Source organism: Amblyraja radiata, unplaced genomic scaffold, assembly GCF_010909765.2.
Source record: "Amblyraja radiata isolate CabotCenter1 unplaced genomic scaffold, sAmbRad1.1.pri S43, whole genome shotgun sequence".
Lineage (NCBI taxonomy): Eukaryota > Metazoa > Chordata > Chondrichthyes > Rajiformes > Rajidae > Amblyraja > Amblyraja radiata.
The window spans coordinates 5,835,847-5,862,022 of record NW_022630150.1 but is presented as its reverse complement, the minus strand read 5'-3'; the positions used below and the strand labels follow the sequence as shown (position 1 = coordinate 5,862,022).

Genomic DNA, 26,176 nt, shown 5'->3' with positions numbered 1-26,176 from the left:
TACACCAACAGCACGCCCAACACCACCATGATCTTCGAAGACCTGCCATCAATGTTTGGCTACCAATTGCAAAGGGATGGATTACCGGTAGGTTTCTTCTTTTACCTGAAGACGGGAAAGCAGAATACAGGTGTGCGTTTGGAGAATGCCTTCCACTATCTGATGGCATTCCAACGTCGTTTGTAGGTTAATTGGCTTGTTATAGAAACATAGAAACATAGAAACATAGAAATTAGGTGCAGGAGTAGGCCATTCGGCCCTTCGAGCCTGCACCGCCATTCAATATGATCATGGCTGATCATTATAAATGTAAAATTGTCCCCAGTGTGTGTAGTCTAGTGTCAATGTGCATGGCTCGCTGGTCAGTGCCGACTCAGTGGGCCGAAGGGCCTGTTTCCATGCTGTATCCCTAAACCAAATTAAAATGAAGAGTGTTGACATCACTGGATCTGTACTCGCTGGAGTTTAGAAGGATGAGAGGCGAGACTGAAACGTACAGAAGAATGAAAGGCCTGGATAGAGTGGATGTGGAGAGGATGTTTCCACTGGTGGGAGAGTCTAGGACCAGAGGTCACAGTCTCAGAATTAAAGGGCGCTCTTTTAGAAAGGAGGTGAGGAGTAATTTCTTTAGTCAGAGGGTGGTGAATCTGTGGAACTCATTGCCACAGACAGCTGTGGAGGCCAAGTCAATGGATATTTTTTAAAGCAGAGGTAGACAAATTCTTGATTGGAACGGGTGTTAAGGGTTATGGGGAGAAGGCAGGAGAATGGGATTAGGAGGCGGAGATCAGCCATGATTATTGAATGGTAGAGTAGGCTAGATGGGCCGAATGGCCTAATCCTATAACCCGTGAACTTGTGAATAGGCAATAACTGTTTCCCATTGGAAGTTAATGTTGATTTATTTGAACCCCTCTAGGGTTACTTGGTGTTTGCAAAGCCTGAGAATGCGTGTGTGCCCATCGCTCCGCCTCCCTCAAACACCAGCCTGATGGACTTCATCGTTGTGATTCGCCGATATGGATGCAACTTTGATGTCAAGGTAGGTCATAAGGTCATAAGTGATTGGATGAGAATTAGGCCATTCGGCCCTTCAACTCTACTCTGCCAATCAATCATTGAATCGTATTGAAACATATAAGATTGTTAAGGGCTTGGAGGCAGGAAACATGTTCCCGATGTTGGGGTAGTCCTGAATCAGGGGCCACACACACAGTTTAAGAATAAGGGGTAAGACATTTAATAATAATAATAATAATAAATTTTATTTATGGGCGCATTTCAAGAGTCTCAAGGACACCTTACAAAAATTGAGCATGTAGAGGAAAAACATGTAAGGGGAATGAAATAAATAGTAGAGACATGACTAGTACACAAAGTAAAGACAGAATTCAATACAAAACACAGTATGAGGCAATTAATGCACAGATGAAAAGGGACGGGGACGTGGGGCTAAGGATGGGCAGAGGTGAAGAGATGGGTCTTGAGGCGGGACTGGAAGATGGTGAGGGACACGGAATTGCGGATCAGTTGGGGGAGGGAGTTCCAGAGCCTGGGAGCTGCCCTGGAGAAGGCTCTGTCCCCAAAACTGCGGAGGTTGGACTTGTGGATGGAGAGGAGACCGGCTGATGTGGATCTGAGGGACCGTGAGGGTTGGTAGGGGGGAGAGGAGGTCAGTGAGATATGGGGGGGGCCAGATGGTGGAGGGCTTTGTAGGTGAGGACCAGGATTTTGTAGGTGATCCGGTGGGAGATGGGAAGCCAGTGAAGTTTTTTGAGGACTGGAGTGATGTGATGCCAGGATTTGGTGTGGGTGATGAGTCGGGCGGCTGCGTTCTGGACCAGTTGGAGTCGGTTGATGTAGGTGGAGCTGATGCCAAGGAGAAGTGAGTTGCAATAGTCCAGTCGGGAGGAGATGAAGGCATGGATGAGTCTTTCAGCAGCAGGCGGTGTGAGAGAGGGTCTGAGTTTGGCGATGTTGCGGAGATGAAAGAAGGAGGTTTTAATGACATGGCGGATGTGAGGCTCAAGGGAGAGGGTGGAATCAAAGATCACGCCAAGGTTGCGGGCCTGGGGAGATGGGGAGACAGTGGTGCCGTCGATGGTGAGAGTGGGGTTATTGATTTTGCTGAGTGTGGCTTTGGAGCCTATGAGGAGGAATTCTGTCTTATCGCTGTTGAGTTTGAGGAAATTATGTTGCATCCAGGTTTTTATAGCTGACAAACAGGTGTTGATATGGGAGAGGGGGGGGGGGGGGGTTGTGGGGGGATTTGGTGCCAAGGTAAATCTGGGTGTCATCAGCGTAACAGTGGAAGTCCAGATTGAAGTGGCGGAGTATCTGACCAAGGGGGAGGATGTAGATGATGAAGAGGAGGGGGCCGAGTACGGAGCCTTGGGGAATGCCTTGAGTGACTGCGGCTGTAGCAGAGGTGTGGTTGTGGAGAGAGATGAAGTGGGATCTGTTGGAAAGGTAGGAACAGAGCCAGCTGAGTGCAGAGCCTTCAATGCCGAGGTCTTTGAGTCTGGTGAGCAGGATGTTATGGTTCACTGTATCGAAGGCTGCGCTCAGGTCGAGGAGGATGAGGATGTTGAGGGAACCAGTGTCAGCAGAGGTGAGGAGGTCGTTGAGGACTTTGAGGAGAGCAGTTTCTGTGCTATGGAGGGGGCGAAAGCCAGATTGGAGGGGTTCAAGTAGGTTATACGCAAGGAGGTGGGAATGAAGTTGCGACGCAACGATACGCTCCAGGGTTTTTGAAAGAAAGGGGAGGTTTGAGATTGGGCGGTAGTTAATGAGAGAGGAGGGATCAAGACCAGGTTTCTTTAAGATTGGTGTAACGGCAGCAGTTTTGAAAGTGGAGGGGACAATTCCTTGGGACAATGAGGAGTTGAAGAGATTAGTGAGGTAGGGGCAGAGAACGGGGAGGCAGGACTTCTACAGGGGAGTGGGGAGAGGGTCGAGGGAGCAGGTAGTGGGTTTGGAAGAGCTGGAGACGAGGAAACACTTTTTCTCACAGAGAGTTGTGAGTCTGTGGAATTCTCTGCCTCAGAGGGCAGTGGAGGCCGGTTCCCTGGATACTTTCAAGAGAGAGCTAGATAGGGCTCTTAAAGATAGCGGAGTCAGGGGATATGATGAGAAGGCAGGAACGGGGTACTGATTGGGGATGATCCGCTATGATCACATTGAATGGCAGTGCTGGAATGAGGGGCCGAATGGCCTCTACTCCTGCACCTATTGTCTATTGTCTAATCATTGCTGATCTATCTCTCCCTCCTAACCCCATTCTCCTGCCTTCTTCTCATAACCTCTGGCACCTGTACTGATCAAGAATCTATCTATTCAAGAAGGAACTGCAGATGCTGGAAAATCGAAGGTACGCAAAAGTGCTGGAGAAACTCAGCGGGTGCAGCAGCATCTATGGAGCGAAGGAAATAGGCAATGTTTCGGGCCGAAACCCTTCTTCAGAAGAAGGAGAAGGGTTTGGGGCCCGAAACATTGCCTATTTCCTTCGCTCCATAGATGCTGCTGCACCCGCTGAGTTTCTCCAGCATCTTTGTGCACCTAAGAATCTATCTATCTCTGCCTTAAAAATATCCACTGACTTGTGGCCTCCACAGCCGTCTGTGGCAAAGAATTCCATGTAACGCATGAAGATGAATTGCGACTATTGCCTGAGTATTGTCCTTAATTAGAGTCAGTCACACACACAGCATGGAAACCTGCCCCAGCTCTTTACTCGGGGGGGAGGGGAGAGAGAGGGAGGAGGTGATCGCTGGTCGGCGCGGACTGGGTGGGCTGAAGGGCCTATTTCCGCGCTGTATCTCTAGTGTGTAAAGTCTGAGCGATGGCGTTGGATGTCTGTTGCAGGTTCTGCAGGCGCAGCTGGCCGGCTACAAGGCTGCAATCGTGCACAACGTCGACTCGGACCAACTGCTCAGCATGCGCTGGAGTAACGGTAGGTTTCAGCTCCGCACCGCCCGTGACGCATGCCGCCGCCGCCACTAGGGTCACGTCTGTGCACGGTGGTGCAGCGGGTAGAACCGGTTACTCACAGCGCCAGAGACCCGGGTTCAATCCCGGTGTTGTCAGTGCAGAGTCTCCCCCTTCCCCCTGTGACTGCGTGGACTTCCTCTGGGTGCTCTGGTTTCCTCCCACATCCCAAAGGCGTGAGGGTTTGTAGGGTAATTGGCCCTCTGTAAACTGCCCCTGGTGTGTAGGGAGTGGATGACACAAAACTAGTGTCTGCGTGGACTCAGTGGGGCCTGTAAGGCAGCAACTCCACCGTGCCGCCCTGAACTGATAGAGTTTAATAAAATGATGAGAGTCATCGACTCGTTCCCCCACACGGTGGAAGAATCCAAAGCTACAAGGCCCGGCTGTTGGGTGGGAGGAGGAAGATTTAAAAGGGATGTGAGGAGGGGGGGTAATCTCTCCTCACAGGGGCTGGTGGAATGAGGGTTAGATGTAGGTACAATTACAGATTTAAACGACCCTCGGACAGGTGCATGGATAGGATTAGTATGGAGGCAATGTGCCGTTTCTATTTGTCTGTGTCAGGAGCTGGGTGCTGCCTTGCACCTGTAAGCTGATGCCGTTTGCAACCGTTTCAGTTACTGAGGCCTGAAAACATAACAAGCAGAGGCCAGGCAGCATCTGTGGAGAACATGGACAGGTGATGTTTCAACAGAAGAAGGGTCTCAACTGAAAACGTTACCTCTCCATGTTCTCCAGAGACGCTGTCTGAGTTACTCCAGCACTAATTTTAGTGGTGTCAGTGGAGGGAACCTTGAGAATTGGGCAGCATAGTGGCGCAGCGGGTAGAGCTGCTGCCTCACAGACCCGGGTTTGATCGTGACTGCGGGTGCTGACTGTACGGAGTTTGTTCGTTCTCCCCGTGACCTCCGGGATCTTCGGTTTCCTCCCACACTCCAAAGACGTGCAGGTTTGTAGGTTAATTGGCTTGGTGTAAGTGCCTAGTGTGTGTAGGATAGTGTTATTGTGCTGGGGATCGCAGGTCGGCGTGGACTCGGTGGGCCGAAGGGCCTGTTTCCGCGCTGTATCTCTAAACTAAACTTTTAAAAATCGGTTGCTGATTTTGGTTTTAATTTCTGCAGACGAAATCAGACGTCAGATCACAATCCCGTCCGTGTTCATAGGGACCCATGCCTCCCAGTTAATGAAGTCTTTGTTCACTTATGATAAGGGGTAAGTATCAAGAGAGTGTTCTTCAATATAAGATGCGAGCGTGTAACTGCCTGCCTTGTGGCCTCTCCCTTTCCCGAGTCGGCCTCCATCACCATCACCAGCCTGTGAGAACCTGTCTGGAAGATCACTTGTTCAATTCACTGGAGCTTTACTTGTCACCTATGCAACTGCGCTGTGAGATTCCCTTTGCCTATATTACACATAAACAGAGTTTGCACGTTCTCCCCGTGACCTGCGTGGGTTTTCTCCAAGATCTTCGGTTTCCTCCCACACTCCAAAGACGTGCGGGTTTGTAGGTTGATCTGCTCATGTAAACTGTAAGTTGCCCCTAGTGTGTAGGATAGTGCTAGTGTACGGGATGATCGCCAGTCGGCACACTCAGTGGGCTGAAGGGCCTGTTTCCACGCTGTTTCTCTAAAGTCTATGTCATTGTGAACATGCCAACTTGTATCTGTCCACAGTGCCTACGTTATCCTGATCCCGGACTTCAGCTTCCCACTGGGATATTACCTCATTCCGTTTACTGGCGTGGTTGGGATTGTGATTATTGTCATGATCATTGTCATGGTGAGTACACGGGCAGCCCAGCGTACCCGTCCCGTCCCAGCATACCCGTCCCAGCCCAGAGTCCCCGCCCCGTCCCAGCCCAGTCCCAGCCCAGAGTCCCCGTCCCATCCCGGCCCAGAGTCCCCGTCCCATCCCGGCCCAGAGTCCCCATCCCATCCCGGCCCAGAGTCCCCGTCCCAGCCCAGAGTCCCCGTCCCATCCCAGCCCAGAGTCCCCGTCCCATCCCAGCCCAGAGTCCCCGTCCCAGCCCAGAGTCCCCGTCCCATCCCAGCCCAGAGTCCCCGTCCCAGCCCAGAGTCCCCGTCCCGTCCCGGCCCAGAGTCCCCGTCCCGTCCCGGCCCAGAGTCCCCGTCCCATCCCAGCCCAGAGTCCCCGTCCCATCCCGGCCCAGAGTCCCCGTCCCATCCCGGCCCAGAGTCCCCGTCCCATCCCGGCCCAGAGTCCCCGTCCCATCCCAGCCCACGTCCCGGCCCAGAGTCCCCGTCCCGTCCCAGAGTCCCCGTCCCGGCCCAGAGTCCCCGTCCCGGCCCAGAGTCCCCGTCCCGGCCCAGAGTCCCCGTCCCGGCCCAGAGTCCCCGTCCCGGCCCAGAGTCCCCGTCCCGTCCCGGCCCAGAGTCCCCGTCCCGTCCCGGCCCAGAGTCCCCGTCCCGTCCCGGCCCAGAGTCCCCGTCCCGTCCCGGTCCAGAGTCCCCGTCCCCGTCCCGGCCCAGAGTCCCCGTCCCGTCCCGGCCCAGAGTCCCCGTCCCGTCCCGGCCCAGAGTCCCCGTCCCGTCCCGGCCCAGAGTCCCCGTCCCGTCCCGGCCCAGAGTCCCCGTCCCGTCCCAGCGTCCCCGTCCCGTCCCGTCCCAGCGTCCCCGTCCCGTCCCAGAGTCCCCGTCCCGTCCCAGCCCAGAGTCCCCGTCCCGTCCCGGCCCAGCGTCCCCGTCCCGTCCCAGAGTCCCCGTCCCGTCCCAGAGTCCCCGTCCCGGCCCAGCCCAGAGTCCCCGTCCCGTCCCGGCCCAGAGTCCCCGTCCCGTCCCGGCCCAGAGTCCCCGTCCCGTCCCGGCCCAGAGTCCCCGTCCCGTCCCGGCCCAGAGTCCCCGTCCCGGCCCAGAGTCCCCGTCCCGGCCCAGAGTCCCCGTCCCGGCCCAGAGTCCCCGTCCCGGCCCAGAGTCCCCGTCCCGGCCCAGAGTCCCCGTCCCGTCCCGGCCCAGAGTCCCCGTCCCGTCCCGGCCCAGAGTCCCCGTCCCGTCCCGGCCCAGAGTCCCCGTCCCGTCCCGGCCCAGAGTCCCCGTCCCGTCCCGGCCCAGAGTCCCCGTCCCGGCCCAGAGTCCCCGTCCCGGCCCAGAGTCCCCGTCCCAGAGTCCCCGTCCCGTCCCGGCCCAGAGTCCCCGTCCCGTCCCGGCCCAGCGTACCCGTCCCGTCCCGGCCCAGCGTACCCGTCCCGTCCCGGCCCAGCGTACCCGTCCCGTCCCAACCCACAGTACCCGTCCCGGCCCAGCATACCCGTCCCAGCCCACATCCCAGCCCACAGTACGCGTCCCGTCCCAGAGTACCCGTCCCGTCCCAGCATACCCGTCCCAGCCCACGTCCCAGCCCACAGTACGCGTCCTGGCCCAGAGTACCCGTCCCAGCCCACGTCCCAACCCAGAGTACCCGTCCCGGCCCAGAGTACCCGTCCCGTCCCAGCCCACGTCCCAACCCACAGTAACCCGTCCCGGCCCACAGTAACCCGTCCCGGCCCACAGTCTGCAGAGTTTGAGAGTAGGGCAGCACGGTGGTGCGGCGGGTAGAGCTGCTGCCTTGCAGCGCCAGAGACCCGGGTTTGATCCCCCACCTCAGGTGCTGTCTGTACGGAGTGTGCCCATTCTCATTGTGACAGCACCGGGTGCTCCGGTTTCCTCCCACGTCCCAAAGGATGTGCAGGTTGGTAGATGAATTGGCTTGTGTAAGTTGCCCCTGGTGTGCAGGATGTGAAAGTGGTACAACATGGAACTAGGGTGGACGGGTGATAGATGGGGAGTGTGGACTCCGTTTACTCTAGGGGCTGTTTCCATGTTGTGTCTCTAAACCAGCATCTGTACTTTGTTTCGTTATTCCATGCCCTGTCTAATGAAGGAAAGTATCCAATGATTGACTTATTTACTTCCTGTACTAGCCTAGGTTACTTTTCATCAGGGTCTGTGGAATGATCCCAACTTGGACATGTAATACTTCAGCAGTGAATTGTTTTAAGGGCGCTGTATTTGTGTGTGTGTGTGTGTGGGCTTTTCAGGGTGTGAGCCATGAGTGGGAGGCTTGAGTAACTCGCCTGTCCAATAATGTGTGTGTTTGTCCTGAGATCTTGCTTTGTTCTTGGCGTTGCAGATCGTCAGATGTGTGCAGTATCGCAGGAGGATCCGGAGAAATCGACTCTCCAAGGACCAGCTCAAGAAACTCCCAGTCCATAAATTCAGCAAAGGTAGGGAGGGGCGTGTTGAAACACAAAGGGCGCGTGCTGGGAGTGGGTGCTGTCAGTACGGAGTTTGCACGTTCTCCCTGTGACCACTTGCATCTTCTCTGGTGTCCTCCCTCATCCCAAATGCGGGCAGGTTTCCAGGTTCATTGGCTTCTGTAACTTGTCCCTAGAGTGCAGCATAGTACTAGTCTAATGGTGATCATCGGCCAGTACTGACACGGTGGGCTGAAGTGCCCGTTTCTCTCCAAAACTAAATACATTTATTTTATTTTAATGCCACGTGAATGAACATTATTTCCAGTCTGAAGAAGGGTCTCAACCCGAAACGTCACCTATTCCATGGCTCCATAGATGCTGCCTCTCACGCTGAGTTTCTCCAGCATTTTTGTCTACCTTCGATTTTTCCAGCATCCGCAGTTCAGAAATATAATTATTTCCTTTTAAGTGAGATAAAATTCCATTGATTTCCAAGTGGAAAAATGTGCCTTTAGAAAGGAGATGAGGAGGGATTTCTTTAGTCAGAGTGTAGTGAATCTGTGGAATTAATTGCCACAGACGGCAATGGATATATTTAAGGCAGAGATAGATAGATTCTTGATTAGTAAGTGAGTCGGGGATTATGGGGAGAAGGCAGGAGAATGGGGTTGAGAAGGAAAGATTGGCTTTCAAAAGAGAGCTAGATAGGCCTCTTAAAAATAGCGGAGTCAGGGGATATGGGGTGAAGGCAGGAACGGGGTACTGATTGGGGATGATCAGCCATGATCACATTGAATGGCGGAGCTGGCTCGAAGGGCCGAATGGCCTGCACCTATTGTCTATTGGCCATGATTGAATGGCAGAGTAGACTTGATGGGCCGAATGGCCTAACTCTGCCCCTATTACTTATGAACTGCAGAGGCTGGTTGATGCACAAAAATGCTGGAGTAACTCAGTGGGTCAGGCAGCATCTGTGGAGAACATGGATAGGTGACGTTTCACAGAGTGCTGGAGTAACTCAGTGGGTCACGCAGCATCTGTGGAGAACATGGATAGGTGACGTTTCACAGAGTGCTGGAGTAACTCAGTGGGTCAGGCAGCATCTGTGGAGAACATGGATAGGTGACGTTTCGGGTCGAGACCCTTCTTTTTAAGGAGAACTCTCTTGAGGAAGGGCGATAGCAGATACCAGGCATTGCCAGCAGATGGAGCTTTACTCCTGCCAGCCATGTGAGAACCAGGAAGTGATTTGTCAGCCATGTTAGGATGTTGTTTGTTCCCCTCCCTGCCTCAACTGTTTAAAAACCTTCTAGTGTTAGTGTGCGGGGATTGCTGGTCAGCACTGACTCATGGGCCGAAGGTCTTGTTTCCGCGCTGTATCTCTAAACTAAAACAAAGGAGGCGGAGAGGTATCATGGGATCAGAGAGAGAGCTGTTTGTCAGAATCAGAGGGCTTGGGTTTCTGGTCTGAAGAAGGGTCTCCACCCCAAGCATCACCCCTTCCCTCTCTCCACACGTGCTGCCTGTCCTGCCCGAGTTACTGTAGCACCTTGATGTTTGTGCATGTTTACCACACAGGGTGGTGGGTGGGTGGGGATTGAGCTAACCACCAGAGCTGCTAGAGGCAGATACCTTTACAATGTTTAAAGCACATGTCAACAGCTACATGGATAGGAATGTTTAGAGGGATGTGGGCCAAAACACTGGGAAATGGGAATAGCTGTGAAAGACATATGGGTCAGCACGGATGTTGGGCCGAAGGGCCTTTTTCAATGGTGTATAACTCTATTGTTATACACCAGTTCCTCCCTGCCACAGATACTGCCTGACCTGCTGAATATTCCAGCATCTGCAGTAACATGGTCTGGTGGTGGGCAGAGTCATGGAGTTAGTCATGGAGTGATACAGTGTGGAAACAGGCCCTTCGGCCCAACATGTCCCATCTACACTAGTCCCACCTGCCCCCATTTGACCTACATCCCTCTAAAACTGTCCTATCCATGTACCTGTCTAACACTTTCTTAAACGTTGGGATAGTCCCAGCCTCAACTACCTCCTCTGGCAGCTCGTTCCATACACCCACCACCCTCTGTGTGGAAAAGTTATCCCTCAGATTCCTGGTGCCTGTCCTGCTGAGTTACTCCAGCATTTTGTGTCTAACGGCATCAAGTCCAGCACGGACATTGTGGGCTGAAGGGCCTGTTCCTGTGCGGTACAGTTCTAAGCTCCATGACAACACCTACTGGAATGGTTTGTGTTTCTTTTCCCCTTCACCTTGAACCGCTGTCCTCTGGTCCTCGATTCCCCTACTCTGGGCAAGAGACTCTGTGCATCTACCTGATCTATTCCTCTCATGATTTTATACACCTCTGTAAAGTCTCCCCTCATCCTCCTGCACTCCATGGAATAATGACCCAGCCTGCTCAACCTCTCCCTGTATCTCACACCCTCAAGTCCCGGCAACATCCTGGTGAATCTACTCCAAAGTCTCTCCAGCTTGCTGACGTCCACAGGGGCGTGTCCAGGAAGTGGTGGTGAGCTGCTGACTAACTGCAGCACTGTCACCAGTCATACGCTGGAGGGAGCTGAGACTCCAGCTACAATGTTGGCCCTCCCCTCCACATGTGTGCACACACACACACAGTCTTCTCCGTGACGACGCCATTTTGTCCACTGCTTCTCAAAATCCTTCCGTGTCCTTGCCAGAGGAGGTAGTTGAGGCTGGGGCTATTCCATCGTTTAAGAAACAGTTGGACAGGTACATGGATAGGACAGGTTTGGAGGGATATGGACCAAGCGCAGGCAAGTGGGACTAGTGTAGCTAGGACATTGTTGGCCGATGTGGGCAATCCATACTATAACTCTATGACTCAAAGCTGGAGTAACTCTGCGGGACAGGCAGCATCTCCAGAGAGAAGGAATGGGTGACGTTTCTGGTCAAGACGTCTGGTCTGAGGAAGGGTCTCAAAACATCACCCATTCCTTCTCTCCAGAGATGCTGTCTTGCTGAGTAACTCCAGCTTTTCCTGTCTATCTTTGATATAACCACATACTTCCCAGTGTATATGGACAATAGACAATAAGTGCAGGAGTAGAGGCCATTCAGCCTTTGAGCCAGCACCGCCATTCAATGTGATCATGGCTGATCATCCCCAAACAGTACCCCGTTCCTGCCTTCTCCCCATATCCCCTGATTCCGCTATCTTTAAGAGCTCTATCTAACTCTCTCTTGAAAGTCTCCAGAGAACCTGCCTCCACCGCCTTCTGTGGCAGAGAATTCCACAGACTCACAACTCTCTGTGTGGAAAAAGTGTTTCCTCGTCTCCGTTCTAAATGGCATGCCCCTTATTCTTAAACTGTGTGTGTGGCCCCTGGTTCTGGACTCCCCCAACATGGGGAATCGGTTGCCCCTTTGTGACTGAGGTGTCCACATTACATCAGTGGAGGGCTGCACATTCCATCCTGAGGTACGGAGTCTGAGGCTGAATAGTTATTGTGTGTGGAATCTGTATCATGTTCCACACAACTAACATTAACCTGCCCCTCCGTATCTCATGGCTAAGAAGCCACTGATAGTTTTGACTGCATTTAGATGCCACTCTGGCTGCATTTAGTTTAGAGATACAGTGTGGAAGCAGGCCATTCGGCCCACCTGTCCACACCTATCATCCATCTACTGTGTGCACTAGATCTATGTTGCCCCACACCCTACATGCTTGGAGTAATTACTAGAAACAGATTAACCTACAAACACGCAAGTCTTTGGTTTATGGGTGGAAACCGGAGCACCAGGAGAAAACCCACGCGGTCACGGAGAGCGTGCAAGCTCAGTACAGACAGCACCCGTGGTCAGGATGGAAACTGGGTCTGTAGCACTGTGAGGCAGCAACTCTACCGCTGTGCCACTGTGTCTCACAAAGGTAGTAGTACAGTGAATGCAGGGTCTCTGCAGAAGGACTTGTACAGGTTGGGAGAGTGGGCAGAGAAGTGGCAGATGGAATATAGTGTGGAGTCGTGCTCTACAGCTGTGCCATTGTTACCACACGCTGACACGCCTACCCATACCCCCCCTAGCAGCCTCGACCCACACTGCCGACTAGCTTCTGCCGACGTGATCGCTGGGCGGTGTGGACTCGATGGGCTGAAGGGCATTTGATAGAAGTATTCAAAATATTCAACAGATTTGAGGGAGCAGTAGAAACAAGTTGTTTTTATTAGCGTGTCGTTCCTCAGCCTGAGGGCATGGATTTATTAAAGCATTAGCAACAAATCAAGGGATGACATGAGGGAAATATTTTAAAATAGACTTGTAGTCGTACGGCAGGGGCGGGAGATTGCAACCTTCAGGTGGTCTGTCCGCCCTGTTTCGACAAATGCAATCAACCTGGCGTGCACAATTAAATAAGATCAAATAGAACGTTAGGCTGAGCGCTCGGTACGCAAGAAATCGTACACCATGGAAACAAGGTTTTAGTTTACCTCTTCCATGCCGACCAATATGCCCCAGTTAAGTTGGTCTAATTTGGCCCATATCCCTCCAAACCATAGACACAAAATGCTGGAGTAACTCAGCGGGTCAAACAGCATCTCTGGAGAGAAGGAATGGGTCGAGACCCGAAACGTCACCCATTCCTTCTCTCCAGTGATGTTCAGCCATGATCACAGTGAATGGCGGTGCAGGCTCGAAGGGCTGAATGACCTACTCCTGCACCTATTGTCTATACTGCCTGACCAGTTGAGTTGCCCCAGCGTTGTGTCTATCTGTGCTTTAAACCAGCGTCTGCAGTTCCTTCATACACAAAAATATGTAAATGTCCGCTTAAAAAATAACCATTGATGTGGCCTCCACCGCCATCTCTAGCTACGAAATCCACAGATTCGCCACCCTCTGACTAAAGAAATTCCTCCATCTGCTTTCTAAAGGTACATCCTTTTATTCTGAGACTGTGCCCTCTGGTCCTAGGCTCTCCCACCAGTGGAAGCATCCTCTCCACATCCACTCTAATGGATTTAAGAGAGAATTAGATAGAGCTCTAGGGGCTAGTGGAGTCAAGGGATATGGGGAGAAGGCAGGCACGGGTTATTGATAGGGGACGATCAGCCATGATCACAATGAATGGCGGTGCTGGCTCGAGGGGCCGAATGGCCTCCTCCTGCACCTATTTTCTATGTGTCTGTGTTTCTATCCAGGCCTTTCACTATTCTGTACGTTTCAATGAGGCCCCCCCTCAACCTTCTAAACTCCAGCGAGTACAGGCCCAGTGCCGACAAACGCTCATCGTATGTTAACCCACCCATTCCTGGGATCATTCTTGTAAACCTCCTCTGGACCCTCTCCAACGCCAGCACGTCTTTCCTCGGACTGTGTGGCGGTCACGGTGGCGCAGCTACGGGCGCTGTCTGTACGGAGTTTGTACGTTCTCCCCGTGACCTGAGTGGGTTTTCACCGAGATCTTCGTTTTCCTCCCACACTCCAAAGACGTGCAGGTTTGTTGGTTAATTAGCTCGGTGTAAATGTAAAAATTGTCCCTAGTGGGTGTAGGATGGTGTTAATATGCGGGGGTCGCTGGTCGGCACGGACCCAGTGGGCCGAAGGGCCTGTTTTTGCACTGTATCTCTAAACTAAACTAAGATATGGGGCCCAAAACTGCTCACAATAGAGTAAGAAAAAGTGCAGATGCGGTGAAGGGCGTTTGATCGCTGTGAAAGAACGTTTGAGCCGTTCTACTTGCATTGAGAGGAAGTGGAGAGAAGGCATTGCAGTGGAAAGTTTATCAGTGTGGAAACTCTACTCGTGAGAAGTCTGGGCCTCTGATGTGTAAAGTGTAATTTTGAAACTCTAATATCGCTACATCGGGCGTGTTTGTGGTGAAGGTAACTATCAGCTCAGGCTTTTCCTGTCTGTGTCAGCACCGCTGTTATCCACCATTTGCAGAGTGTGTGTGGTGTGAAGTTACTGTCTCAGTACTGTCTAAAGTCACCAAGTTTCACCAGCAGTGTTTGCTGACCAGAGGGTTTTGCTGGAACACCCAGAATATCTTCAACCGCTCCTTGTAGCGCTCAATTAAATCATTAAAAATATCTTGCATGCCGTATTAAGATAGTGCTCCTTTAGAAACTCGAGTCCAGAGTGTTCTATTGTTACAAAGTGCTGGAGTAACTCAGCGGGACAGGCAGCATCTCTGGAGGGAAGGAATGGGTGACCTTTCAGGCTGAAGAAGGGTCTCGACACGAAACGTCACCCATTCCTTCTCTCCAGATACTGCCTGTCCCGCTGAGTTACTCCAGCATTTTGTGTCTACGATTTAGACCAGCATCTGCAGTTCTTTCCTACACGTATCATCATATATCCCAGACAGAACAATGACATTCTCACTAGCTGTGCCTAGGCACAATATGTAAACACAGTACTCTAAACAGCATAATAAATGAAAAACAAGCTCAGGACACAGACACAGTCCCTGTCTATGTAGATCGGAGTTTATTTGGAGGTTGTAGTGTTTAATAGTCTGGAATTCTCTGCCACAGAAGGTAGTTGAGGCCACAGTTCATTGGTTATATTTAAGAGGGAGTTAGATGTGGCCCTTGTGGCTAAAGGTATCAGGGGGTATGGAGAGAAGGCAGGTACAGGATACTGAGTTGGATGATCAGCCATGATCATATTGAATGGCGGTGCAGGCTCGAAGGGCCGAATGGCCTCTACTCCTGCACCTATTTTCTGTTTCTATGGTGGCTGTCGGGAAGAAGCTGTTCCTGAACCTGGGCGTTAGTTTTCAGGCTCCTGCATCTTCTTACCGACAGCAGGGGTGAAATGAGAGCGTGGCCAGGGTGGTGTGGGTTTCTGATGATGCTGGCTGCCTTTTTGTGGCAGCGACTCCTGTAGATCCCTTCGATGATGGGGGGGTCAGTACGTGTGATGGGCCGTCGATGATGGGGGGGGGGGGGTCAGTATCTTCTTTGCTCCTGGGCATTCAAGTCGCTGACCCAGGCCTTGATGCAACCAGTCAATATGCTGCTCTCCACTCAGAGTTGGCGGGCGATCTGATGGAGGATATAAAATTCTGAGAGGCGTAGACAGGGTTGACAGTCAGAGCCTTTTCCCCAGGGTGGAGATGTCCAAGACTAGAGGGCACAGCTACAAGTTGAGAGGGGGGAAGTTTAATGGGGACGTGCGGGGCAGGGGTGGGGGGGGCTCTCAGGGGTGGGGGGGGGGGCTGCCGGGGGTGGTGGTGGTGGAGGCAGATACGATAGTGGTGTTGAAGTTTTTAGACAGGCACATGGAAGTGCAAGAAACAGTAGGATATGGATCGTGTGATATCAGTTTAACAGCATCAGGATCGGCACAAACATTGTGGGCCGAAGGGCCTGTTCCTGTGCTGTACTGTTCTATGTTCTAGCTAATGGTCTGAGATTGCAACTACCTGTGCCCAACCAAGACGTACACCGACTCCCCATCCTCATACATCCCGTTCTCTGGATTCACAATGACATCTCATTATTGCCGCCTGTCTCACACCTTCTGCTTTCATCTCTGGTCTTTGTTCCAAATATTTGCTTATCAAACTTCTCCCACCCCCCCCCCCCCCCCCCCCCCCCCCCTTGCCACTGTCCACAAATTAGCTCCCACGCTTTGTCCTGCCCTCTCCTCTCCCCCAGCTTTCTTCCCCCCCACCCCCCACACACAATCAGTCTGAAGAAAGGTCCTGACCCAAAATGTCACCTATCCATGTTCTCCACAGATGCTGCCTGACCCGCTGAGTTACTCCAGCACTCTGTGAAACGTCACCTATCCATGTTCTCCACAGATGCTGCCTGACCCGCTGAGTTACTCCAGCACTGTGTGAAACGTCACCTATCCATGTTCTCCACAGATGCTGCCTGACCCGCTGAGTTATGGTGCAGCAGCATCTATGGAGCTAAGGAAATAGGCAACGTTTCGGGCCGAAATCCTTCTGGAAATAGGCAACGTTTCGGGCCGAAACCCGTAAGGGTTTCGGCCCAAAACGTTGCCTATTTCCTTAGCGCTATAGATGCTGCCTGACCCGCTGAGTTACTCCAGCACTCTGTGAAACGTCACCTATCCATGTTCTCCACAGATGCTGCCTGACCCGCTGAGTTACTCCAGCACTCTGTGAAACGTCACCTATCCATGTTCTCCACAGATGCTGCATGCCTGACCCACTGAGTTACTCCAGCACTCTGTGTCTGTATTTAGTCACAGAGGATGGACATGCAGGGAGAGGTTAAGGAATATGGGGAGGCTGATGGGCTGGTGTGTTTATTTCAATGCAAGGAGTACGGTGGATCGAGCCGATGAACAGAGTGTGGATCAGTGCTTGGGTCTATGATGATGTGGCCATTGGTTGTCGTGAGAGGAACAGGGATGGCAGCTCTGTGTTCCAGTATTTCGATGGTTTCAGGTGTGAAAGAGGGGGAAGTAAAAGCAGTGGTGGAGTCATCAGGGAAAACGTCACCAAAGGACTTTTATTGTTACGTGTACCAATTGGGGCAAGTGATATTTATATTCTGGTAACATACTGGTATGATGTGTGCAGGGAACTCGGTAATAAGAGATGGCTTTGCAGTACCAGTAGCCAGCGTGGAGATAGAGGAAGTGACATGTGGACAGATCATAGCAAGATGAAAAGCAACTGAAGTTTGTCATAGTGGGCCACTTGAGCTTCCCCAATATTGAACGGGACTGAAGGCTTGTGAGGGGCAGTAATGGAAGAGGGCATTGTGAAACAGTAGGTACAGTCTAACTGGAGGAGAGAGCAGACTGGCTACTGTACTGGAGACCGGACTGGCCAAGTGAAGAGCATTGTCACAACAGTGATCTCAACTCTTCAACTGGGTATAGGAGCAGAATTAGGCCATTCGGCCCATCGAGTCGACTCCACCACTCAATCATGGTTAATCTATCTTTCCCCCTCAACCCCATTCTCCTCCCTTCTCCCCATAACCCTTGACACCCGCACTCATCGTGCTGGCCTACACAAGGCACTGGAGTGATAGTGGATCAGGCAGCATCTCTGGAGAACATGGAGAGGTGACGTTTCAGGTCGAGACTGATTGTAGGGATGGGGAGGACAGAGCTTGGCAGGTGGAGACAGGTGACAGGTGGACACAGGTGAGGGGGAGGGCAGCTGGTTGGTCAAAAGCCAGAGACAAAAGGATTGGAGTTACGAATTGTGAAGCTGGAGGAAGGAATGTAGGTGGAGAGGGAGGTCCAGGTTGAGCAAGGGGGAAAGAAGGGGGTAGACTAGCTCCCTGAAACATAATGGTAAAGATGGCGTACAGTACGCTGGCATTCATGGTCTGGGGGCATTGAGCTTCTTGCAGCTGTACAGAACTTTGCTTAGACCGCATTTGGAGTATTGTACAGAAAGGATGTGGAGACTCAGAAAAAAGAGGTTTACCAGAATGCTGAAGATAGACACAAAAAGCTGGAGTAACTCAGCGGGACGGGCAGCGTCTCTGGAGAACGTGGACAGGTACAAAGTGCTGGAGTAACTCAGCGGGACGGGCAGCATCTCTGGAGAACGTGGACAGGTACAAAGTGCTGGAGTAACTCAGCGGGACAGGCAGCGTCTCTGGAGAACGTGGACAGGTACAAAGTGCTGGAGTAACTCAGCGGGACAGGCAGCATCTCTGGAGAACGTGGACAGGTACAAAGTGCTGGAGTAACTCAGCGGGACAGGCAGCATCTCTGGTTGCCTGTTCCCCGCTGAGTTGCTCCAGTATTTCATGTCTATTTTCGGTTTTAAACTAGCATATGCAGTTCCTTGCTCCACATTTTACCAGAATGCTGTCTGGATTAGAAGATATTAGCTACAAGGGGATGTTTGCGTTGAGGCATCATTGTAAGACAAAGGAGCAGAATCAGGCCATTCAGCCCATCTAGTCTCATCGAGCTGTGATACGTGTATATATATATATATATAATTAAGGGAGGCATTGATGATACTCAGAATGTTTACCACAAGGAGGAAAAGGCAAAGACTGGAAAGCATAGCTTTAGTTCTGTCGAGTTTATTGTCATTTGTGTGTACCGAGATACAGTGAACAGCTTTTGTTGCGTGCTATCCAGTCAATACATGATTACAATCGAGCCATTGACAGCATACAGACACATGATAGGGGAATAACGTTTAGTGCAAGGTAATGCCAGCAAAGTCTGATGAAGGATAGTCCGAATCGTCACCAATGAGGTGGATAGTTCTGCTCTCTGGTTGTAGTGGGATGGTTCAGTAGCAAGAACACCTCTGAATCATACTCGCATTAATGTGGAGCCGTGCCGAGCGAGAACAGTCGTTGCCTGGGGTGGTGCAGGAGGCCGATACATTCAAAGATCTTTGGATACAATAAGGCACGAAACAGGTTTTAGAACAGCACACGAATATGCAGGGAATGGAGGGGTGAGGAGATTAGTGTTAAACTAATCTGCTTGTTTCTGTCCAGTATTATTTCACGTTGAACCATATTCACACAGCACGAGGGCCATATTTCCATCAGCCTTGTTGCAGCAACAATGGATGCCATGGTAACTGGGCGGGTAGGATATCTGTAATCTCTCACATGCATTTGTTCTCAAGTGGCCTTGAAATTGTGAAGGAAGGAACTGCAGATGAAGGCAGGCACAAAATGCTGGAGTAACTCAGCGGGACAGGCAGCATCTGTGGAGAACATGGATAGGTGACGTTTCACAGAGTGCAGGAGTAACTCAGCGGGTCAGGCAGTGTCTGTGGAGAACATGGATAGGTGACGTTTCACAGAGTGCTGGAGTAACTCAGCGGGTCAGGCAGTATCTGTGGAGAACATGGATAGGTGACGTTTCACAGAGTGCTGGAGTAACTCAGCGGGTCAGGCAGCATCTGTGGAGAACATGGATAGGTGATGGCTGTCCAGCACAGACTCGGTGGGCCGAAGGGCCTGCTTCCTTGCTGTATCTCTAAACTAAACCAATTAGATTAGATTAGGTCTGAAGAAGGGTCTCGACCCGAAATGTCACCTATTCTGCTTCTCCAGAGATGCTGCGTGATCCTGAGGGGAATAGATCGGGTGAATACAGAGTCGGGATATGGGGAGAAGGCAGGAACGGGGTACTGATTGTGGATGATCAGCCGTGATCATAGTGAATGGCGGTGCTGGCTCAAAGGGCCGAATGGCCTACTCCTGCACCTATTGTCTATTGGAATACATTCTCCTGCCTTTTCCCCATAACCCCCGACACCCGCACTAATCAAGAATCTATCTATCTCTGCCTTAAAAACATCTGTGATGACCTGGACTCCACAGCCATCTTTGGCAAAGAATTCCACTGATTCACCACCCTCTGACTAAATACATTCCTAAAGGAGCATCCTTTAATTCTGAGGCTGTGACCTCTAGTCCTAGACACTCCCTCCAGTGTAAACATCCACTCTATCCAGGACTTTCATTATTCAGTGTGTTTCAATGAGGTCCCACCCTCCTTTTTCTAAACTCCAGCGAGTACAGGCCCAGCACCGTCAAACGCGTTAGGAGAATTTGTGCAGAATTGCTGCATTTCAGTTCCCTTTGAACTTCCAGAGGAACACTCTTTCAAAATGTTGACTTCGTTTTTTAGAGTGGCTTCCTCTTGAGTTTGGAAAAACAGGAAGTGCTTACTTCTGCTTCCTGTGTTGCAAGTAGTGTCAGTGCGGAAGTGGTTGTGATGCCTCTGTGTTTGAGTTAGCAGGGGAGCAGCGCTCTGCTGCCAGACAGCCTTGTAGTTCCTCATGGCAAAGTTACAGTTCATGGTTCTGCAATGTCCACCAGTTCTAGGAGCAGAATGAATTCATTTGGCCCATCATGGTTTCTTGGTCCTCCAAAATATTCCAAATGGAATTTAAACTGTGGAGGTGGTGGAGGGAGGGCTTAAGCCAGAAAGGGTTATTGGGAAGAAAGAGCTGCTTTAAATGTAGTTGCATCTGGTTGGGTAACTATAGTTGGGTGGAGATTATTCCATGCTTTAACTGTGTGTGCGGGGGAAGAACGAATTGCTGTACACATCTGTCTTTGTAGCTTGGATCACAAATTGGATCGAATGCCCTCGTCTGCTCCTAATTGGTTTGGGTTTGGTGTAGGTCTTGTAGTCTATGTCGAGCTGACCATTTAACATTGTGTAAAAATGTTAAGGTCAAACGGTGAGCTTCATGTCTGTCTTGGAGAGGGTTCCTTCCACCCCAGAGAATTCAGAAGTTTGGTGACACTCGCTTCTCTCTCATAGGTGTTAGTAACAAATCGAGCTGCCTGTCTGTCTTTGGACACGTTGGATGGAAGAAATGTTTTGTATTTGTGTATGGGTCCCCATGCTGCAACTGTGGAGTCCAAATGAGGTCTAACCAGGGTGAAGTATAGCTTCTCCTTGACAGAAGTTGAACAATGATGAAAGTTGCGCCTCAGGAAGTTTAGGACACCTGTTGCTTTCACCGTTGCATGATGAGTCTGACCATTCCAACGCAGATCATTCTGCAATTTGATGCCAAGATACTTGGTTTGTTTGGACTCTTCAAGGGTGACACTGTGGAATTCATTGCCACAGAAGGCTGCAGGGTCCAGGTCTGTGGATATTCTCCAGGCAGAGATAGATAGATTCTTTAAGAAGGAACTGCAGATGCTGGAAAATCGAAGGTACACAAAAATGCTGGAGAAACTCAGCGGGTGCAGCAGCATCTATGGAGCGAAGGAAATAGGTAACGTTTTGGGTCGAAACCCGAAGGAAATAGGCAACGTTTAAACGTTGCCTATTTCCTTCGCTCCATAGATGCTGCTGCACCCGCTGAGTTTCTCCAGCATTTTTGTGTACCTTAGAGATGGATAGATTCTGTTTTAGTGCGGGTGTCAGGGCTTTATGGGGAGAAGGCAGGAGAATGGGGTTAGGAGGGAGAGATAGATCAGCCATGATTGAATGGCGGAGTTGACTTAATGGGCCGAATGGCCTAATTCTGCTCCTATCACTTATAAACTTATGAAGCTTACTGTCCTATCCATGTACCTGTCGAAATGTTTCTTAAACGACCTCAACAACCTCCTCCAGCTCTCGTTGGTGCATTTAATGGCATTCTATAGCAAGGGTTAGGACAGGAACTAGACACAAAATGCTGGAGAAACTCAGCGGGTGAGGCAGCATCTATGGAGAAAAGCAGTAGGTGACGTTTCGGGTCGAGACAACACATAGATGCTGCCTCACCCGCTGAGTTTCTCCAGCATTTTTTGTCTACTTTCCATTTTTCCAGCATCTGCAGTTCCTTCTTAAACAAGGTTAGAACAACCCTTCTCTTCCCGTTTACCCCCGGCAACTTTAATCGCACATAACAATGTTCTTTCACTGATTTATGAACAACTAATGATGAACAGATATACCAGAACCAAACACAATCAGTCAATGAGAACAAACATGTACACATCCATAATCAACAAGTTCACCCCTTGGGGTAGTGACATTTACCCCCTGGGTAGAGGGAGGTGCAAGCGCTCCAGTGGGGTTGTACTGTAGTAGGATGAAATGAATAAGTTTATTGGCCAAGTATTCACATACAAGGAATTTGCCTTGGTGCTCCGCCCACAAGTGACAACAGTGACAGGAATTAATTAATTCGTTCGTTCATTCATAATAATATATCTTTATTGCCATTGCACAGAGGTACAACGAGATCTGGAATGCAACTTCCATCCGATGTAACAACTTAATTAGATAAATATTTAGACACCCAGAAAAACCAGATTAAAATAACAGTTGAAGCAGTATAAAGTGGAAGTAGGTGTATGCCGGGTTGATGTGCGATGTGCCCATCCGAGGGAGACAGTTCATGGGGAGGGGGGGGGCACTCAGCAGGACCGGTTCAGAGCAGCTATAGCAAGAGGGAGATAGTGGAAGAGATTTATCGGCAGATTACTGAAAGATAATAATAATAACTTTATTTATAAAGCACTTTAAACAACTGCAGTTGCCACAAAGTGCTGTACATGAGAACTCATGAACAAAAAGCTATTACAAACCATTAAAAACCATTAAAAACCGTAAAAACGAAGGACTATAAAAAACACACTAAAAATTAAAAGACATTAAAAGCACTAAGAACAGGAGCAATGCCTCAGCCAGTGTCGAAAGCCACTGTTTTTAGGGAGGATTTGAAGATGGACAGTGAGGGGGCCTGTCTGATGTGCAACGGCAAGGTGTTCCAGAGTGCCGGAGCAGCAACAGAAAAGGCTCTATCCCCTCTGAGCTTCCGCTTAGACCTTGGTACCTCAAGGAGCAGCTGATCAGCTGACCTGAGGCACCGGGCAGGAGCATATAGGTGGAGCAGCTCAGAGAGGTAAGGCGGGGCGAGCCCATTCAACGATTTAAAAACAAATAAAATAATTTTGAAATGAACTCGAAAGTGCACTGGGATGTCAAAGCAACAAGGCTATCTTCGTGGTGACTTTAGCTTACTTCCCCAATGCTGACTGGGGCTTGCTCAGTGCTAACGGCTTCGATGGGGCAGAATCTGTGAGGGTTTCTTGAAACAGCATGTGGGCAGTCCAAGCTGCCAAGGGAATGCAGTAAACCTTGTGTTGGACATTGAGCCCGGCTTGGATCCACACACACAGATTATTCATAGAAAATAGGTGCAGGAGTAGGCCATTCGGCCCTTCGAACCTGCACTGCCATTCAATATGATCATGGCTGATCATCCAACTCAGTATCCTGTACCTGACTTCTCTCCATACCCCCTGATCCCTTTAGCCACAAGGGCCACATCTAACTCCCTCTTAAATATAGCCAATAAACTGGACTCAACTACCTTCTGTGACAGAGAATTCCACAGATTCACCACTCTCTGTGTAAAAAATGTTTTTCTCATCTTGGTCCTAAAAGACTTCCCTCTTATCCTTAAACTGTGACCCCTTGTTCTGGACTTCCCCAACATCGGGAATAATCTTCCTGCATCTAGCCTGTCCAACCCCTTAAGAATTTTGTACGTTTCTATAAGATCCCCCCTCAATATGGTGGCATCGTTTACTGAATCTGGATGTAGGGCATCACTCAGCACTGGGTTACAAAAATATGGGATCTAGTGCCTTAAAACAGACATAGAGAATGCAAAAACAAGTCAGCACAGGACAGGGCAGGGACAGGCTAGTCAATATGATGCTATGTTAGCTAAACATGTTCCATATCTCTCCATTCCCTGTGTCTATCAAAGCCTCTTAAATGCCCCCATCACCACCACCATCACCACCATCATCCCTGGCAATGTGTTCCAGGCACCCACTCCCCTCTGCCCTACACATCTCGTGTAAACCTTTACCCCTCTCCCCTTACACCAGTGTCCTCTAGTCGTTGTCGTGTCTACTCTGGGGGATTAATGCAAGTTTGCCCAACCTCTCCTCTAGCTAATGCGCTCAAATCCCGCTACAGCATTCTGGTAAATGCTCTTGCACCCTCTCTAAAGCCTGGGCTTCCTTCCTGTAATGTGGTGAGGAGAATGCACAGAATGCTCCATATATGGTCTCAAACTGCAACATGACTTCCTGTCTCTGTATTTGATGCTGTGGCTATAGACTACTTACCCCTCGAACCACTTGTCTTGCCACTTTCAGGCAGCTGTGGGCTTCAGTGTTGTGAAGGGTCTTACCAATACCTGTATATTTCTGTCCCGTGGATTCATCCCGAGCTGATCTGTATCTGACTCTACACTTCCTCATTATCTGCCAATGTTGGTGCTTGATTCAAACCTATTAACCAAGCCATCTAGCTTTAAATATATAAAAATATATATCATCAGCAACACATCCCTCGAGAACTCCGCTAGCCACAAGCCTCCAATCAGAATATCACACGGGTAACCCTGTTCTGAATTCATTAGGAGCAGAATTAGGCCATTCCGCCCATCGAGTCTGCTTCGCTATTCAATCATGGCTGATCCGTTGTGATACGATGAAGTCACTGGATCACACGCAGCCTACCATGAGGGAGGGACCTCATCAAATGCCCGATGAAAAATTACATTAGAGGAATGGAGGACATAGGTTTGATGCGAGTGGGAAAGATTCTATAGGAACCAGCGACAACAGGAACTGTACAGTCAGATACAGAGCAGCTCGAGATGAATCCAAGGGCCAAAAGTAACCAGTTATTGGTAAGACCCTTCACAACAGAGGGTGGTGGGTGTATGGAACGAGCTGCCGGAGGAGGTAGTTGAGGCTGGGGCTATCCCAATGGGTTTAAGAAACATTAGACAGGTACGTGGATAGGACAGGTTTGGAGGGATATGAAGCAAACAGAGGCAGGTGGGTCTATAGACCAGACATGTTGGTCGGCATGGGCAAGTTGGGCCGAATGGCCTGTTTCCACACTGTGACTCTAGACCATGGAGGACAATTTCCACCACCCCACCCCCACCCCTACCGTCAGAATCACCTCCTCAAAAGCCAGGATCAATTTCTGAACCCACATCCTGCTGCTGACACAGTCACGCTGACTCATTAGTTCAATTAGCACTTACTACCCATCAACCTTGGCTTGTTCCTGTTCAATCTGTCCTCCGGTCCTCGATTCCCCTACTCTGGGCAAAATACTCTGTGCGTCTACCCGATCTATTCCCCTCGTGATCTTATACACCTCGATATGATCACCCCTCATCCTTCTGCGCTCCACGGAATAGAGACCCAGCCTGCTCAACCTCTCCCTGTAGCTCACACCCTCTAGTCCTGGCAACATCCTCGTAAATCTTCTCTGTACCCTTTCCAGCTTGACAACATCTTTCCTGTAACTGTGTGCCCAAAACTGTATGCCTACTTTTAAAGACCTGGGTGTCATGGTACACCAGTCATTGAAAGTAGGCATGCAGGTGCAGCAGGAGAATGCTGGAGAAACACAGCGGGTGCAGCAGCATCTATGGAACGAAGGAAATAGGCAACGTTTCGGGCCCAAACCCTTCTTCAGACTTGAAAGTAGGCATGCAGGTGCAGCAGGCAGTGAAGAAAGCGAATGGTATGTTAGCAGTCATAGCAAAAGGATTTGAGTATAGGAGCAGGGAAATTCCACTGCAGTTGTGCAGGGTCTTGGTGAGACCACACCTGGAGTATTGTGTACAGTTTTGGTCTCCTAATCTGAGGAAAGACATTCTTGCCATAGAGGGAGTACAGAGAAGGCTCACCAGACTGATTCATGGGATGTCAGGACTTTCATATGAAGAAAGACTGGATAGACTCGGCTTGTACTCGCTAGAATTTAGAAGATTGAGGGGGGATCTTATAGAAACTTACAAAATTCTTAAGGGGTTGGACAGGCTAGATGCAAGAAGATTGTTCCCGATGTTGGGGAAGTCCAGAACAAGGGGTCACAGTTTAAGGATAAGGGGGAAATCTTTTAGGACCGAGATGAGGAAAACATTTTTCACACAGAGAGTGGTGAATCTGTGGAATTCTCTGCCACAGAAGGTAGTTGAGGCCAGTTCATTGGCTATATTTAAGAGGGAGTTAGATGTGGCCCTTGTGGCTAAAGGGATCGGGGGTATGGAGAGAAGGCAGGTACAGGATACTGAGTTGGATGATCAGCCATGATCATATTGAATGGCGGTGCAGGCTCGAAGGGCCGAATGGCCTCTACTGCACCAATTTTCTATGTTTCTATTAATACAATGCTGCAAGTGTGACCCCACCAGTGTCTGTCACAGAGTGTTGAAGTAATTCAGCAGGTCAGGCAGCATCTGTGGAGAACATGGATAGGTGACGTTACTCCAGCATTTTGTCTCTTATCTTGGGTTTAAACCAGCATCTGCAGTTCTTCCCTACACAGATAGATCAGTACATTGGTGAACATACAATATGCAGGATAGTATTTGAGCAAGTATTGCGAACGCACGCACAGAGACACGCACAGAGACACGCACAGACACGCACACACACACGCACAGACACACGCACAGACACAGACACACAGACACAGACACAGACACAGACACAGACACACACAGACACACA

The 26,176-nt window shown here is 50.5% G+C and overlaps 1 protein-coding gene across 1 annotated transcript in view; it reads left to right on the top strand.

Annotated features, from left to right (window-relative positions):
• LOC116969448 (E3 ubiquitin-protein ligase RNF167-like) overlaps positions 1-26,176 on the top strand; it is a 52,687-nt gene that overhangs the window by 19,896 nt on the left and 6,615 nt on the right. The window contains exons 4-9 of the mRNA XM_033016351.1: positions 1-87; positions 920-1,042; positions 3,865-3,952; positions 5,112-5,202; positions 5,664-5,769; positions 8,116-8,209. Coding sequence (XP_032872242.1) covers positions 1-87; positions 920-1,042; positions 3,865-3,952; positions 5,112-5,202; positions 5,664-5,769; positions 8,116-8,209 — 589 coding nt within the window. The remainder of the gene's footprint in view (positions 88-919; positions 1,043-3,864; positions 3,953-5,111; positions 5,203-5,663; positions 5,770-8,115; positions 8,210-26,176) is intronic.